This window comes from Chiloscyllium plagiosum, unplaced genomic scaffold, assembly GCF_037043375.1.
Source record: "Chiloscyllium plagiosum isolate Xiang-an unplaced genomic scaffold, Cpla_swu_hap1 HiC_scaffold_17, whole genome shotgun sequence".
NCBI classification, from domain to species: Eukaryota; Metazoa; Chordata; class Chondrichthyes; order Orectolobiformes; family Hemiscylliidae; genus Chiloscyllium; species Chiloscyllium plagiosum.
Window position 1 is genome coordinate 76,039,594 of NW_028270155.1, and position 17,844 is coordinate 76,057,437.

At 50.3% G+C, this 17,844-nt stretch overlaps 1 protein-coding gene across 1 annotated transcript in view; it reads left to right on the plus strand.

Moving 5' to 3' along the window:
• The window catches only part of hydin (HYDIN axonemal central pair apparatus protein), a 905,740-nt gene that overhangs the window by 649,542 nt on the left and 238,354 nt on the right, over positions 1-17,844 (plus strand). Inside the window, exon 45 of the mRNA XM_043707374.2 lies at positions 6,046-6,208. Within this exon, the coding sequence (XP_043563309.2) occupies positions 6,046-6,208 (163 nt within the window). The remainder of the gene's footprint in view (positions 1-6,045; positions 6,209-17,844) is intronic.

Here is a 17,844-nt window from a genome sequence, read left to right on the forward strand (position 1 = left end):
CGTGGCACTCCACTGGTCACAGGCCTCCAGTCTGAAAAACAACCCACCACCACCACCCTGTGTCTTCTACCTTTGAGCCAGTTCTGTATCCAAATGGCTAGTTTTCTCTATTCCATGAGATCTAACCTCACTAACTATCTCCCATGGGGAACCTTGTCAAATGCCTTACTGAAGTCCATATAGATCACATCTACCACTCTACAAGTCATCAATCTTCTTTGTTCCTTCTTCAAAAAACTCAATCAAGTTTGTAAGACATGATTTCCCACGCACAAAGCCATGTTGACTATCCCTAATCAGTCCTTGCCTTTCCAAATACATGTACATCCTGTCCCTCAGGATTCCCTCCAACAACTTGCCCACCACTGACGTCAGGCTCACTGGTCTATAGTTCCCTGGCTTGTCCTTACCTCCCTTCTTAAACCATCACATTTGCCAACCTCCAGTCTTCTGGCACCTCACTTGTGACTATCGATGATACAAATATCTCAGCAAGGAGCCCAGTAAACACTTCTCTAGCTTCCCACAGAGTTCTCGGGTACACCTGATCAAGTCCTGGGGATTTATCCACTTCTAACCGTTTCAAGACATCCAGCACTTCCTCCTCTGTAATCTGGATATTTTGCAAGATGTCACCATTTATTTCCCTACATTCTATATCTTCCATGTCCTTTTCCACAGTAAATACTGATGCAACATATTTGTTTAGTATCTCCCCCATTTTCTGCAGCAGTGCACAAAGGCCGCCTTGCTGATCTTTGAGGGGTCGTATTCTCGCCCTAGTTACCCTTTTGTCCTTAATATATTTGTGAAGACCCTTTGGATTCTCCTTAATTCTATCTGCCAAAGCTATCTCATGTCCCCTTTTTGCCTTCCTGATTTCCCTCTTAAGTATACTCCTACTGCCTTTGTATTCTTCTAAGGATTCACTCGATCTATCCTGTCTATACCTGACATATGCTTCCTTCTTTTTATTAACCAAACCTTCAATTTCTTTAGTCATCCAGCATTCTCTATACCTACCAGCCTTGCCTTTCACCCTGACAGGAATATACTTTCTCTGGACTCTCGTTATCTCATTTCTGAAGGCTTCCCATTTTCCAGCCGTCCATTTACCTACGAACTTTTGTCCCCAACCAGCTTTTGAAAGTTTTTGCCTAATACTGTCAAAATTGGCCTTTCTCCAATTTAGAACTTCAACTTTTAGATCTGGTCTATCCTTTTCCATCACTATTTAAAATCTAATAGAATTATGGTCGCTGGCCCCAAAGTGCTCCCCCACTGACACTTCAGTCACCTGCCCTGCCTTATTTCCCAAGAGTAGGTCATGGTTTGCACCTTCTCTAGTAGGTACATCCACATACTGAATCAGGAAATTTTCTTGTACACACTTAAGAAATTCCTCTCCATCTAAACCTTTAACATTATGGCAGTCCCAGTTTATGTTTGTAAAGTTAAAATCCCCTACCATTACCACCCTATTATTCTTACAGAAAACTGAGATTTCCTTACAAATTTGTTTCTCAATTTCCCTCTGACTATTAGGGGTCTATAATACAATCCCAATAAGGTGATCATCCCTTTCTTATTTGTCAGTTCTACCCAAATAACATCCCTGGATGTATTCCCTGGGATATCCTCCCTTAGTACAGCTGTAATGCTATCCCTTATCAAAAATGTCACTCACTCTCCTCTCTTGCCTCCCTTTCCATCCTTCCCATAACATTTGTATCCTGGAACATCAAGCTGCCAGTCCTGTCCATCCCTGAGCCATGTTTCTGTAATTGCTATGATATCCCAGTCCCATGTTCCTAACCATGCCCTGAGTTCATCTGCCTTCCCTGTTAGGACCCTTGCATTGAAATAAATGCAGTTTAATTTATTAGTCCTACCTTGACCCTGCCTGCCCTGACTGTTTAACTCGCTTCTGTTCTCAATAGTACCAGTCTCAGATTGATCTCTGTCCTCACTACCTCCCTGGGTCCCACCCCCCATCTTACTAGTTTAAATCCTCCCGAGCAGCTCTATCCTCCTATTCCTGTCCTCATTAGCTCATAGCTAATCCAGATATTAGTACTCTCGAGGACCTTTTTTCTAAATTCCTGCCTAACTCTCTGAGAATGTCGTTGGTTGCAATGTGTACAATGACCTCCTGCTGGGCTCTCTTTCCCTTGAGAACATTCTGCACCCTCTCTGAGAAATTCTTGATCCTGGCACGAGGAAAGCAACACACCATTCTGATTTTTCACTGCTGGCCACAGAAACGTCTATCTGTACCTCGGACTAGAGAGTCCCCTAACACAATTGATCTCTTGGAGTCTGACGTACCCCTCATTGCAATAGAGCCAGTATCAATACCGGAAACTTGGCTGTTTGTGCTCCGTTCCCCTGAGAATCCATCACCCCCTACATTTTCCAAAACAGCATACTTGTTTGAAATGGGGATAGCCACAGAAGGCTCCTGCCCTAGCTGCCTATCTCTCTTACCTTTCCTGGAGTTAACCCATCTCTGTGACTGTATCTGCGACTTTTCCCCTTCCCATAACTGCCATCCATCACATCCCCTTGCTCTTGTAAATTCCTCATTGCCTCTGTCTCTCCAACCGATCCATTCAATCTGATAGGATTCGCAACCAATGGCATTTGTTGCAGATATAATCCTCAGTAACCCGTAAACTCTCTCTAAACTCCCACATCTGATAAGAGGAGCATATCACTCTCCTAAAGGCCATTTTTACTCCTTCACAATCTATAGACCCAGAAAACAGTACTGTCTTATTCCTCTACAAAATACTGCTCCAGGTTAAATGAATAATTATGGCTTATATTTTAAGTTTAATCAAGCAACGTATCTCCATAAAACATATAATCAAGGAAGAACTCACTCTATTCACTCCACTCCTGCAGACTTATTGTAGGGCCAGTTTTAAATATTCACTTCTGTTTCTGTGCTGTGACCTCTCCCAAACAGGAGATTGGTTGTGAATTTCACTGTTTGTTAATTTTCCCAGATGTAGTCCGATGTCCAGCGATACATGAATTCAAATAGCAAAGGCAGTAACTGTGCATCTTGCAGGACATTTTAAAGGGCAGTTATGAGTTGACTATATGTCTATAAGTATAATACAGAACAGGGAAGAATGACTGATCTATTTCCCTCTGTTGCTGGGACGTTGCTACAGTCTATTATTAAGGAAGAAATTGCAGGACAATGAGAAAAGCTTAATGCAGTAAAGCAGAGTCAACATAGAGTCATCGAGTCCTGCAGCACGGAGACAGGCCATTTGGCCCAAACTAGTCCAAGCTGACTAAAATGTCTATCCCCTGCACTTGGCCCATATCCTTCTAATCCTTTCCATTTCATGTATTTGAGCAAATACCTTTTAAATGTTGTTCATGTACCCTCTTCGACCACTTCCGCTGACCATTCCATATGCATCATGTCCCACACACAAAGCCATGCTGACTATTCCTACTCAAACCGTGACTTTCCAAGTGCATGTATGCCTTATGTCTCAGAATCTTCTCATAACTTACCTACCACAGGGATTAAGCTTACTGGTCTATAGTTCCCAGGTTTTTCCTTTGTTACCCTTCTTGAATAATGGCACAACATTCATTACTTTCAAGCCTTCCGGGACCTCACCCATGGCTAGCGAAGATACAAAAATATCAGCAATTTCTTCTCCAGCTTCTTGCAATGTTCTTGGATATATGTGGTCAGGATCAGGAGATTTATCCACCTTCATGCATTCTAATCCATTCATCCCCTCCTCTACTGTGATATGGACTGTCCCGAAGATATCACCACTAACTTCAAGTTCCCAAATCTTCATTCTTTCCCCATGGTAAACATAGAGGAGAAATAGAACCATCTCCAGAGGTTCTATTCATACCTGTTCACTTTGTTCCTTGAGGGGCCCTATACTGTCTGGTTATTGCTTTTCCTTTGATATACTTAAGGTACCTCTTTGGGTTCGCCTTAATCTTCTCAGCCAAGACTAACTCATGCCCCCCTTCCACCCTCCTGATTTCCTGCTTCAGTAAACTCCTGTATTCCCTGTTTACTTCCAGGGGTTCCCTTGATCACAGCTGCCTTATACCTGAGCCACGTCTCCTTTTTTCTGGTCAAAACTTCAATATTTCTTGTCTTCCAGGGTTCCCTATTCCTGCCAACCTTGTCCCAGATGGCATTAATGTCAACTTCACTAGTTTCCAGATGTCCCCTCTCCGTACCTTATCCCAGGTCAAACCCTCCAACTCAGCATCATCCTCTTGATCTGTCCCACTTGTCCATCTTTCTTCCCACCTCTCCGCTGCAACCTGCCCAGTGACCTATCGCCATCACCCCTCACCTGCATTCACCTATCACCTTCCCAGCTACCTCCACCCCAACCCAACCTCCTGTTTATCTCCAGTGCCACACCCCCATCCCCTGCCGCCAACTCCCGACCCTCCACATGCCTGATGAACGACTTATGCCTGACATGCCAACTCTCCTGTTCCTCGGATGCTGCCTAATTTGCTGTGCTTTTTCACCGCCATACTTTTCGACTCTGACTCTCCAACATCTGCAGTCCTCACTTTCTCTCAGTCGCTATGAAGCCTCTTCCAAGGATACTCATCTTGAAGAGGTTCTCATACTCCCTCCACAAGAACCTGAGTGAGTCTCTCTCTCACTGCACCCCCCCCCCAAGTCATCTCCTCTGATCTTTTCACATCTGGCAGAGATTTCCCTGCATATCTACCCACCTCATCTCCTGTGTCCATTGCTCTTGATGTGGTCTCCTCTACATCGGGCGACAGAATACCAACTCGCGGAGCGTTCAGGGAATATCTCTGGGACATATGCACCCAAGAACCCTACTGCCCTGTGGCTGACCACTTCAACTCCCCCTCCCACTCCATCAAGGACATGCAAGCCCCAAGCCTTCGCTATTGCTAAATCCAAGCCACCCAACACCTGGAGAAAGAACACCTCATCTTCTACCTTGATACCTTCAACCACATGGCATCAATGTTGACTTCACCAGTTTCCAAATCTCCCCTCCTTCCACCTCATCCCAGATCTAATCCTCTAATTCGGAACAGTTCTCTTGACCTGTCCTACCTATCCATCTTCCTTCCCACCTATCTACTCCATCCTCCCCTCTGACCTATCACCATCACCCCCCACCTGCATGCACCTATCACCTTCCCAGCTAACCTTGCCCCAGCCCCACCCCTCCTCTCCTATTTGTCTCTCAGTCCTCTTCCCCCCCAACTCCCACATTCCTGATGAAGGGTTTATGCCTGAAATATTGACTCTTTGGCGCCTCGGATGCTGCCTGACCTGCTGTGCTTTTCCAGTGTCACACTTTTCAACTCTGACTCTCCAGCATCTGCAGTCTCCACTTTCTCTCAACCTTGCTCTTCACCCTCACAGGAAGATATAGACCTTGAACTCTAGCTATTTCACTTTTAAAGGCCTCCCACTTGCCAGAAATCACTTTGCCTGCAAACAAATTACTCCAATGAACCCCTGCAAGCTCCTTATGCCCGAAGCATCAACTCTCCTGCTCCTCGGATGTTGCCTGATCTGCTGTGCTTTTCCAGTGCCACACTTTTTGACACTGTACGCTCCTGTCTCGATCCATCAAAAGTCTCCTTGCCCCAGTTTAAAACTTGAACCAGTGGACCAGTTTGTCCCTCTCCATAACTATTTTAAAATTAATAAAACTACGGTCACTGGTCCCAAAGTGCTCTCCTGCTGTCTCCCCTAACACCTGTTCTGCCCTATTTCTCAAGAGTAGGTCAAGTTTTCCCCTTCCTGAGTATGACTTTCGGATGTACTGCATGAGGAAACTTCCCTGTGCACTTAACATGGTTTTGTGAAAGGCCTTGAAGTGAAGATAAGCCAGGATCTAACCTGTTGAGGCATATTTGTCAATAGCTATTGTTTCATCTGCTGATCTACTGGGCCATCATTAGTTGATGGGTTAGTTGTGAAATTTCTCCTGTAACAGAGGTGTGGTCTTACGTGATAACATCTGTTTTTGTGTCCAGAGTTTTGAAGGAGATACACGAACGACAACTGCAGCAACAGAAATGGAGGGAAGAATTGGAGAGGTTGCGAGAGGAAGAAGAACTTAAGAAAAAATCTAAAAGAACAAGAAAAGATTTTGGTAGCAAAGATGATGCAAAAAAATACCAGATAAGTGCAAGAATGGTACGGTTGCTGAAAAACTGGGAATAGAGAAACTTACTTTGCTTCATTAATTTGATTAGTTATTGATCTTTTAAAATTTGAGGTCAGGACAAGGAAAAGTAGTGAAAGCTTTGAACCATTATTGCTTGCCAAAGACGGACTATTGAATGCTTTCCAGACAATATGGTACAGCTGAGTGAATGTGCATCTTAAAGTTCAACCATTTATAATGATAACTTCCTTTCCTCTTCACTCTCCATCTTCCCATTTTAATAAGGCACTTACTGTTACTTTTTATTTCTGACTATTACACTTGAAATGGTGAAATGCTTCAGTGTGTAAAGCGAACTTTCTAATATAACTTTCAGTCACATGTGCCAGTCATTCATAATGTGGACCTTGGACTGTGCTGACTCAAATGCCTCAGCCGAGGCAGTAAACTGAGCTAAGAGAATGAATATGCATCAGGGTAGGCACTCTGAAAGTTTGTCACTGGGAATCTCAAATGGTGACAGAACCAGGTTCAGCAGTGATACCTCTGGGATGAAGCACACTGGCAACATTTGTTGCATCAATTAACTCAAAAAGCAAAGCTAGTTGGATGAAATAATTATGGCTTGTGGATACCTCAAGAACAAACAGCACTATTAGGAAATACAGGAATGAATTGGAGCAATAGGAAAATAGAACAATGATTGAAAATCCAAATCCTACGGTTTAAGTCATGGTTTTCACTTTTTGAGTTTAAACATCTTGAGTTATATTCCTTAGGTTTATATCTGTGAATATGTTGGAATCTATGTGTGGCTCAGGTGGTGACACCCCAACTCTGAGACAAAATGCTCGAGTTCACTCCTGGCCATGCAGCAATCCAGTCACTGAGATAGGCATGCCAATGTATATTGGTACTGGTCCATGGATCAGATTAATGGGATCTGTTAACTACATGAAGGGCATCCAACTTGATTACTTACCAACCTTCAGACCCACAGCAATATGGTTGACTCTCACTTGGTCTCTGAAATGGCTTAGCTTTGCATCAATTGTTGCAAAATCAAGGAGCTGAATTCCAGATGTGAGGTGAGAGTGTCAACCCTTGACATCAAGGCTGCATTTAACCAAATGTGGCATCAAGGAGCTCTCGCAAAACTGGAATCAATAGGTATCAGGGGCAAACTCTCCACTGATTGAAATCATACCTGGCACGGAGGAAGGTGCTCATCATTATTGGAGGTCAGTCATATCAGCTCCAGGACATTTCAGTAGGAGTTCCTCATGGTAGTGTCCTAGGCGCAAGCATCTTCATTGACTTTCATCTTTGACTTTCCTACGATCATTAGGTCCAAAGTGGGAATGTTCACCAATAATGCAACAAGATCGGGATAATATCCAGACTTGGGCTGAGAAGTAACATGCATGCCTCATAAATACCAGGTTGTGATCATCACCAATAAGAGACAATCTAACACCACCCCTTGGCATTCAATGGTGTTACCATCACTGAATCTCCCACTGTCATCAACCTGGGGATTACCATTGACCAGAAGTTCAAGTGGACTCACCACATAAACACACTGTCTACAAAAGCAGGTCAGAAATTGAAATACTGCAGCATTTTCCGATCTCCTTCCCCCAAGCCTTTCCATCATCAACAAGGCACAAGTCAGAAGTGTGAGGGAATACTCCCACTTGCCTGGATGAGTGCAACTGCAACAACATTCAAGAAGCTTGACACCATCCAGGACAAAGCAGCCTGCTTGATTGGCACTACGTCCACAAGCATCCACTACATCCACTCCCTCCACCACCAATGCTAAGTAATAGCGTTGTGTACTATCTACAAGATTTACTGCAGAAATTCATCAAAGATCCTCACATAGCACCTTCTAAACCCATGACCCCTTCCATCTAGAAGGACAAGGATAGTTTATATGGGAACACCACCCCCTTCAAGTTCCCGTCCAAGCCATTCACCATCCTGACTTGGAAATACATTGCCACTCCTTCACTGCTGCTGGATCAAAATCCTGGAATTTCCTCCCTAATGGAATTGTGGGTCAACCCACAGTAGGTGGACTGCGCAATTCAAGAATACAATTCATCATCACCTTCTCATGAGCAACTAGGGACAGGCAAATAATGCTGGCCCAGCCAGCAACGCCCAAATCTCACAAAAGTAGTCATAGGGATGTATTGCACGGAAACAGACCTTTTGGTTCAACTTGTCCATGCCAACCAGATATCCTAACCTAATCTAGTCCCATTTGCCAGCACCTGGCTCATATCCCTCTAAACTGTTCCTATTCATATACCCATTCTGATGCCTTTTAAATGTTGTGTTTGTACCAGCCGCCACCACTTCCTCTGGCAGCTCATTCCATACACGTACCACCCTCTGCGTGAAAAAGTTGCCCCTTAGGTCCCTTTTAAATCTTTCCCCTCTCACCTTAAACCTATGCCCTCTAGTTCTGGACTCCCCCACCCCAGGGAGTTTATTTACCCTATCCATGCCCCTTATGATTTTATAAACCTCTATAAAGTCACCCCTCAGCCTCCAACACTTCAGGCAAAACAGCCCCAGCCTATTCAGCCTCTCCCTATAGCTCAAATCCTCCAACCCTGGCAACATCCTTGTAAATTATTTATGAATCCTTTCAGGTAGGAGCAAGAGCAGAATTGGCCTTACCAATGTCCTATACAGCCGCAACATAACCTCCCAATGTCTATACTTGATGCTCTGACTTATAAAGGGAAGCAGACTAAACACCGCCTTCACGATACTATTTATCTGTGACTCCTCTTTCAAGGAATTATGAACCTGCATGCCAAAGTCCCTTTGCTGAGCAACACTCCACAGGACTTACCATTAAGTGTATAAGTCCTGATTGATTTGCCTTTCCAAAATGCAGCACCTCATATTTATCTGAATTAAACTCCATCTGCCACTCCTCAGTGCATTGGCCCATCTGATCAAGATCCCATTGTATTTTTTTTCCTTTTCCCCCAGCACCCATTCTGTGTGTGTGCAGCTGTGAGACACAGTGAAAGACACAAGGCGCATGAATGTTTATTCAAATTTCTACCACCAGGAAGAAAGGAAACAGCCGAGTGGCCAGTGACAAGCAGTGCCCTTCACATCAAAGGGCAATGCTGTGTGATCATACAGTGAAGGAGAGGGCAGGGATTAAATCAAAATAGAGTTGGAGAGAGAAATAATGCACTCCACTCCCTGCGGCGCCCACCTCTCCCTCAACAACTCCAGGGTGTTGGTGGACACCGCGTGCTCCTTCTCCAAGGACACCCGGGCTCTAACGTAACCGCGGAAGAGGGGTAGGCAGTCAGCCCTAACGACCCCCTCCACGGCCCGCTGCCTGGACCTGTTTATGGCCAGTTTGGCCAGGCCCAGGAGCAGACCCACGAGGAGGTCTTCAGACCTGCCCTCCCTCCTCCGTACCGGGTGCCCGAAGATCAGGAGCGTGGGACTGAAGTGCAACCAAAAGCAGAGGAGGAGGTTTTTGAGAAAATCAAAAAGGGAGTGCAAACGCCCACACCCAATATACACGTGGTCCATGGACTCCACAGCGCCACAGAACAAGCAGTTGGGCTGGGAGTCCGTGAACCACCGCAATCTGCAATTGCAGGGGACTTCTCTCGGAGTCCCCCCAAGAGAAAGGGGGGGGGCGGGGGGACTCACGCGTGGAGAGCCCTCCACTGGGGATCCCCACCGCCTGGTGGCAAATGGGCACGCCAAGATGTGTCCGGACAGTGGATGAGGGAGAAAAGTTGGACGGTGTGCAGCAGCAGTCTATACAGGGCCCGCCTTTTTACATCCTTTAAAAAAAAGGAGGAAAATTAAAATTCCAGAGGCGGCTCAGGTTGTGGGGCACAGGCTCCTGTGGGAAGTATGGGACCTTGGGGCTAATGTGAAATTCCGTCCGGGCTGGGGTGAGCGCGGACGGGATCCCACTGCACACCTGAGCGTCCTCCACCTGGTGCACTAAGTCGGGTCCGAGCACCGCCGTTTTAAGGCGTCGGATGGCGGTGGCCACGTACTGGACATCTACTGCTGCCCTGCTCGCTATGTCCTGTGGCAGCGTCCAGCCCAGGCCCCCGGCACCCAGCACGTCCCCGACCCTGGTCATCCTCGCCGCCGCGGCCCTCCCCTCCGACAGCCACTCGAACCTGCGAGTATGGAGGTGCGGATTCCTGAGCAACGGCTCCCTGACGACAGCCACCACTCCTGCCGGAGGGTAGGCGCGACACGATTCGACCATGTTCCAGACAGTGATCAGGTCCTGCTAAAAGACAGGCAGCATCTTGAGGGCGACCTCCAAACTATCACGGTCGACGAACAGGAGCTGCGTGTCGTAGTTGAGGTTACGCACCTGGCGGAAAAAATACAGCGCGAGGGCGCACCACCTAGGAGGAGGCGGCTTGACGTAAAGGTCTGAACGTCGCAACCTGGGTGCGGACGCACACCAGTGACTGACTGCCCTCAATAGGGAGACTCAGAACCTGCGCAGCGAGCCAGTGCATCTTTTTGTCCCAGAAGAAGTCAACCAACGTTCTCTGGATGTCAGCGACAAAGCCAGAAGGAGGGACCAAAGTGACCAGCCGGTACCACAGCATAGTGGCCACCAGCTGGTTTATGACCAGCACTCGACTCTTGTAAGATAGCACTCGGATCAGTTCTGGCCAGCAGTCTAGGCGAGCCGAGACTTCGGCCTCCAGCTCCTGCCAGTTCGCTGGCCAGGATTCCTCAGCCGGGCTGAGGTAGACCCCCAGGTAGAGGAGATGGGTGGTACTCCAGCTGAACCCCCGTAACTCCTCCAGCAGGGAGTCCACCTGCCACGGACCGACCAGTAGTCCGGAACATTTGGCCCAGTTGATCCTGGCGCTCGCTCATCCTCCCCAGGTCAGCTGGGTTGGTGAAAGTGAGGAGCACGTCATCAGCATAGGCCGAGAGGACCACCCCCGTGCCTGCGCTGCGCCGAACCAGCCCCGACAACCTCCTCCGCAAGAGGCGCAGGAAAGGCTCCACGCACAGGGAATACAGCTGGCCGGACAGGGGGCAGCCTTGATGCACTCCACTCCCGAAGCGAAGGGGCACCATCAGGGACCCGTTAACTTTAACCAGATACTCTGCGGCGGTGTACAAAAGTCGGATCCAGGTGACGAACTGCGTCCCGAACCCGAGTGCCCAGAGCCCCGAGCAGGTACTCGTGATCGACCCTGTCGAACGCCTTCTCCTGGGTCGAGAGACAGGAAGGCGCTTGGCAGACCAGGCCGTCGACAGAAATGGATCAGGTCCCGGACCAGGTGCATGTTGTCGTGTATCCTCCGGCCAGGGACTGTGTAGGACTGGTCCGAGTGAATCATATGGGCCAGCACAGAGGCCAGGCGAGAAGACAACACCCTGGCGAAGATTTTGTAGTCCATGCTGAGGAGGGAGACCAGACACCAGTTCTTCAAAGAACGAAGGTCCCCCTTCTTTGGCAGCAGGGTGATGACCACCTTGCGTCAAGAAAGGGGCAGCTCTCCGGCATTTAGACACTCCCCAGGACGTTCCAGAACGACCTGAAGAACTCCACAATCAGTCCATCCAGCCCTGGGGATTTGCCCCTCAAGAGCCGGTTGAGGGCGCCGGTCAACTCCTCTAAGGTGATAGGAGCGTCGAGCCTTCCGGCGTCCTCCGGGCCGAGCTGTGGCAGGTCCACCCACAGAACTCTGCAAGCATCCTCGCTGGACGGATCCAGAGAGAACAGAGCCGTATAATAGTTTCGGACATGGGCTCTGATACCCTCTGGATCCGAGACGAGGGACCCGTCGTTGGCCAGCAGCACAAGGAGCTGCTGACGGGTGCCACACCTTTTTTCCAGCGAGTAGAAGAAGGTCCTGGAGGAGCTGGATCCATGACCTCATGTACGCGTCCAGAGTCCTGACGAGCTGCAGGTCCCGGAGCACAGCCTTCTTCTCTTCGTACACCCCGCGCAGGGCCGGGTCCGCGTCGGGCTGACCGAGGCGTGACTCCAGGTTGAGCATCTCCTTCTCCAACTCCCCAATCCTGGATTTCCGCCTCTTCGTCGACCCCCTCGTGTACTCCTGACAGAAAACGTGGACGTGAGCCTTGCCCACGTCCCACCATAGCCTCAGGGAGGGGAAGCTTCCCCGCTTCCTTCTCCAGCCGGCCCAGAAACCACGAAATGAGTCCCGGAACCGCTCGTCCTCCAGCAGCAGGTTGTTAAAGTGCCAGTACGCGGACCCGAGCTGGGCGCCGAAGGGAAAGAGTCCGCCCACAAAAGGTGATGGTCCGTGCACGACACCTGCCGCGTGGAGGCCGTCGGAAAACAGGAGGCGTACGCCCGCGAAACGTACAGGCGGTCGATTACAAAGAAGAATACAGCGCAGTACAGGCCCTTGGGCCCTCGATGTTGCGCCGATCCAAGCCCACCTAAATTCTGGATTCTGGACGTTCCGACCCCAGGCCTCACGAAGGTGAAGGCGATGGAGTCGGGATGGAGATTCCGCCAGATGTCCACCAGTTCGAAGGACTTGACCAAGTCCCCCAACCTTCTACCTGACGCCCAACTGGTGCGGACATCGCCATGGTCCCTATCCTCGAGGACGCAGTTAAAATCTCCCCCAAGGACGACGCACTGGCTCTCGTGGATGGAGGCGAGATGAGCGGACACTTCTCCGAAGAAGCTTGCTTGCCTCGGCCTGGCTATGGGAGCGTCGACGTTCACCAAGTGAAGCACCGCGCCCTCCAGCCGAACCATCAGGTGAAGCAAATGGCCTGGCACAGGCTCCCTGACCCCCAAGATCTCCGGCTGAAAATGCGGGGCCACTAAGATAGCCACCCCGCCAGATCTGAAGGTGAGGTGACTCATGTAGACCCCCTCCCCCCTGCCACTCCAGGAGCCAGGTCGCTTCATCTCCCAGGGTAGTGTGGGTTTCTTGCAGGAAGCACACTGCATACCTCCCGTCCCGAAGGACCGAGAGAGTCTGGAACCTGTCCTGTGACTCCCTGCTGCTGTTGATGTTGAGGCTGGTTCTAGTTGTCTTCATGTCAGAAGCATTGTGTAACCACCACCAGTACAGTTACAAACTATATACATTTACTGGGAGGACGAGGGAGGGGCACAGAAATCCCTCACCCTCCCCAGGAAGTTCGTGACTTACTTTCGCTCATTAGCGTCGAGTCCAGGTACCTGGCGAACAGCGTGGGCCGACCAGTAAACTCTTTCAAAGGAGCTCCAGCGGTCGAGCGCCAGTTGGGCTCTATCCCGGCGACTCAGAGTTTCCTTGACAAACTCCCGGAGTTCCTCAAGGGGGATGAGGGGGAGATCGGTGGGGGGCACCTGGGACTCATACATGTTGCAGGAGACAGACTCCGCATCATCCCCAGCATCCACCACTGATCCCGTACCCTCCTCTAGGAAGTCGCCCTCTGTCACCGACCCCTCCCCCACCGAGAGTGGGGGCTGGTCTGGCACCGCCAACTGGCCTCAAACCCCCGGCGACCCCACCCTCAGGGTCACCGGCAGTACCTTCATTGGTGCACCCCTTCCCAGAATGCCCCAAGGTCAGGTCACCGGGCAGCAGAGGCTCAGGGCCCCACTCCTCTCCCAACACCGGGACGTCCAGCTCCTCAGGGAAAAGGTCCTCCCCCAGGGCCAAGGCCCCCAGAAAAACAGTCTGGGAGGGAGGAGTGAGAATAACACCTTCCTCCCCTCCACTGCTCGATGACCCAGCAGAGAGTTCCCTGTTGTCGCCCGCACTGCGGCCCATGTTGTTTTTAAAGTCATCCCTGGGGCTGGTGGAATTATGGCAGCAGAAGGTCCTGCTATAGCCCCTGGGGGTCTGGGCAGGGCAGGCACGAGACACTGGAGGCTCATCCCCTGGAGAGGGATAGCAATGCCAGGATGTCTCTCTCCTCCAAGGGCCAGCACCTCTTCCCCAGAGAGGCAGGGGGGAATTTATGGGCCTTCCCCTCTCCGCCCGCCTTGATGGTCATGGGGCCCGAGATCCCTCCCCTCAGCTTCTCTCAGAATACTATTAGCTGGGGGAAGGCAGGGGGCGTAGCCAGGGTGGGGAGGGCCAGCTGTGTCACTTCCTGCCCTGCTCCTCCAGCAGCTGTATCTCTGGGCCCTGGAGAGGGAACTGGGCCCCTGCCCAGGTGATGGTAGGTGGGGCAGGGGCCCAGTTCCCTCTCCAGGGCCCAGAGATACAGCTGCTGGAGGAGGGAAGGCAGCGATGGCTTCCCCCAGGTTAGTACCAGGATGTGGTGGGGCTTGGGCTCAGTAACCCTCGGGCCAGATGTTGTAGCACCAGGAGCAGGCATTGAAGCCCCAGCGGTGTCTGTAATGGGGCGGGAGTTGGGTGTGGGGTCAGGTACAGGTTTGGGGGTCAGGGTTTCTGTGCCAGGGTGATGCTGGCATGGCTATGAGGGCATTTTGTGCCAGGGTGGGGCAGGTCGTGGGTCTGTTTTGGGGGAAGGTGACAGGGTGGTTTCCACATGGGCAGGCCTGGCGCGTTGGGTCTTCTTTACTGCCTTCTGGCCGACCGGACACTGACCCCCCCCCCCCCCCTGCCAGAGGCTGAGGCATTGGAAGCCTCTGGCTTAGCCCCCCCCACTGCCAGGGCTTGTGGTGTTGACTTTGGAGGAGTTGGTGTGGGCTGGGCTGTTTTTTCTTATGTGTCCCACCTCACGGTACAGGTGGCAGCGCATGCTGTCCAGAAGACGCGGTAGGCGGCACCCTCGTGGAGGAGGGTAAACAAGCCTTCGGTGACCTCCTCCTGGGCCAGGCAAATGAACCCCTGATGTCGGAAGGAGTAAATGTGTTGGAGGGCAGGGAATCGCCCTGATGATGAGGATGATTCTTCATCTTCATCATCAACAACATCAACAGGATGTCAGACACTTCTGTTTATTTTATTAAACAATTACAAAACAGCTTACAAAAAACAGTTAACGTTTACATCTGTATACAACAGCAATTTTACAAGGGAGAGGAGCAGCAAAGCCAGGCCCCCAAACCCTGCCATTCAACCAGTTTACAGAGAGATGAGGACAAACCTCAAATCCCAGTTTCACATATGACAAGACAGCGACAATGGCATTTGTACATAAAAAGCCAATGCAGTTACAGAAAAAAAAAGTGCATACAATACAGACCCAGCAAGCCCTGTCCCTCCCAGCTTCTAACTGCTCTAAAGGCAGCCCACCCCTACGCACCTTCCACCTCTTGGTCCACCACATGCCCCTTATTGTTCTCTGTCCGCCCTGACACACCTTTCGACCACCTCTAGGACAGTCCGCCCCGGTACCCGCCCGGGGTGACAGCGGTCAGGACGGCCTACCCACCTTCCGGCTTCACTAACCACCCTCAGCACCTTTCGACCACCTCTAGGATAGCCTGGGGTGACAGCACTGAGGTCAGCTACCTGCCTTCTGGCTCTCGGTCTGCCCCTACGTACCATTGGTCTCACCCACCCCAATGCATCATCCAGCCAATGGGCTACCCAAACACACCTTCCGGCCACCTCGAGGACAGCCCGTCCCCTTCCCCAAAGACGACAGCATGCAGGGTAGCCCACAAGCCTTCCAGATCTCAGCCTGCCCCTACGCGCCTTCTGGCTCTCTGCTACTCTGACACACTTTCCGACCTGCTCGAGGACAGCCTGTCCTGATCACCGCTTCTCGGGACAACAGCATTCAGAACGGCCTACCCACCATCTGGCTTTCGGGGTGACTGGTATCGAGTGGCCTACCCACCCTCCGGCTTTAGGGACAGCGTACCCACCTTCAGGTTCACAGGATGGCTAACCCACCCTCTGGCTCTCTGGGTGACAGCTTTCAGGACGACCCATGAGCCTCCCAGCTCATAGTAAGGCCTGCCAGACCCAGGGACACACAAGACGGTGCAGATGATAGACCCAGGAAATCACAATACAGTTAATTACCAAAAAACAGAGTCCTCTCTGGTACATAGTCCAAATATAGAGTCTTAAAAATATAGAGTCCATTCCCAGGAATGGAGTCCACTCCAGTTTGAGGTGCTTTGTCCAAAATGGAGTCAACCGCTAAAAAACAGGGTCCCCACCAAGGGCAGAGTCCACTCAAGGGTTTGGTCCACTCCTGAAGGAAAGGTCTTCTCCCAAACTCCAGGATACAGCTAGTGCTCACCTCCCAGCACACACACACGGTGTTCAATCTTCTGAGGCCCGGGCCCTGGGCTAGGCCTCCCCACAGGAACAGCTCCTCTGCTAAAATGTATGTTTTCCACAAGGGCTCAGTCCAAACACCAGAAACAGTGAGGATACATACAAAAAACAAAGGAAACTAGAGTCCAAGGGCTAAGCCCCACCACAAAATTAACATTTCTCTTTTTACTTTTGAGAAAAGGACAAAGAGTAACACACAGGCTGTAACCAACCAGTGAAACAATCACCTAGGAGAAAGTGAGGACTGCAGATGCTGGAGATCAGAGCTGAAAATGTGTTGCTGGAAAAGCGCAGCGGGTCAGGCAGCATCCAAGGAGCAGGAGAATTGACGTTTCGGGCATGAAGAAGGGCTCATGCCCGAAATGCTGATTCTCCTGCTCAGTGAAACAACCACCCCCTCATGGAGAACCAAATTACACCTGAAACATTATGTGCATCAGGAGTTTAGAAATCAATCCTAAGGAATGCCAGTTAACATAATGGCTAAATAACTCGGCCAGTTCAGAAATCAGGTTTTCCCCCTCCGAAAGAGAAGCAGAAACAAACAGTAACACACTGACTGTAGCACCAGCCAGCACAGAGTCAGTCCCCTAAACTGAGGAGACTCTGAATCTCCTGTTTATTTTCCTTTTTTTCCTGTTTATATATTTTATTAAACAATTACAAAAGAGGTTACAGAGAAACAGTTAACATTTACAGCTGTATACAACAGCAATTTGACAAGTGAGAGGAGCAGCAAAGCTAGGCCCCAAACCCTACCGTTCAACCAGTTTATAGGGAATTGAGGACAAACCACAAATCCCAGTTTCAAATATGAAAAGACAGCAACAATGACATTTATACATAAGACAATCCTGTTACGTAAAAAAGTGCAAGGGACAATACAGACCCAGCAAGCCCTCGTCCCTCTCACCTTCCCGATCACTGAGGCAGCCCACCCCTACGTACCTTCCGGCTCTCGGTCCACCCCATGCCCCTTCCAGTTCTCGGTCTGTCCTGACGCACTTTTCGACCACCTCTCGGACAGCCCATCCCCTACCCTGGGATGACAGCGTGCAGGGTAGCCCAAAAGCCTTCCGGATCTCAGCCTGCCCCTACGCGCCTTCTGGCTCTCAGCTGCTCTGACACCTTTCAACCACCTCTAGGAAAGCCCGTCCCAATCACCGCTTCTCAGGACGACAGCATTCAGAACGGCCTACCCACCATCTGACTTTCGGGGCGACTGGCATCAGGGTGGCCTACCCACCCTCTGGCTTTCGGGACAACCTACCAACCTTCAGGTTCACAGGATAGCCTACCCACCCTCCGGCTCTCGGGGTGACAGCTTTCAGGACGACCCATGAGCCTCCCAGCTCACAAAAAGACCTGCCAGACTCGGGGACATGCAAGACAGTGCAGGTGATAGACCCAACAAACAACACGCTACAGTT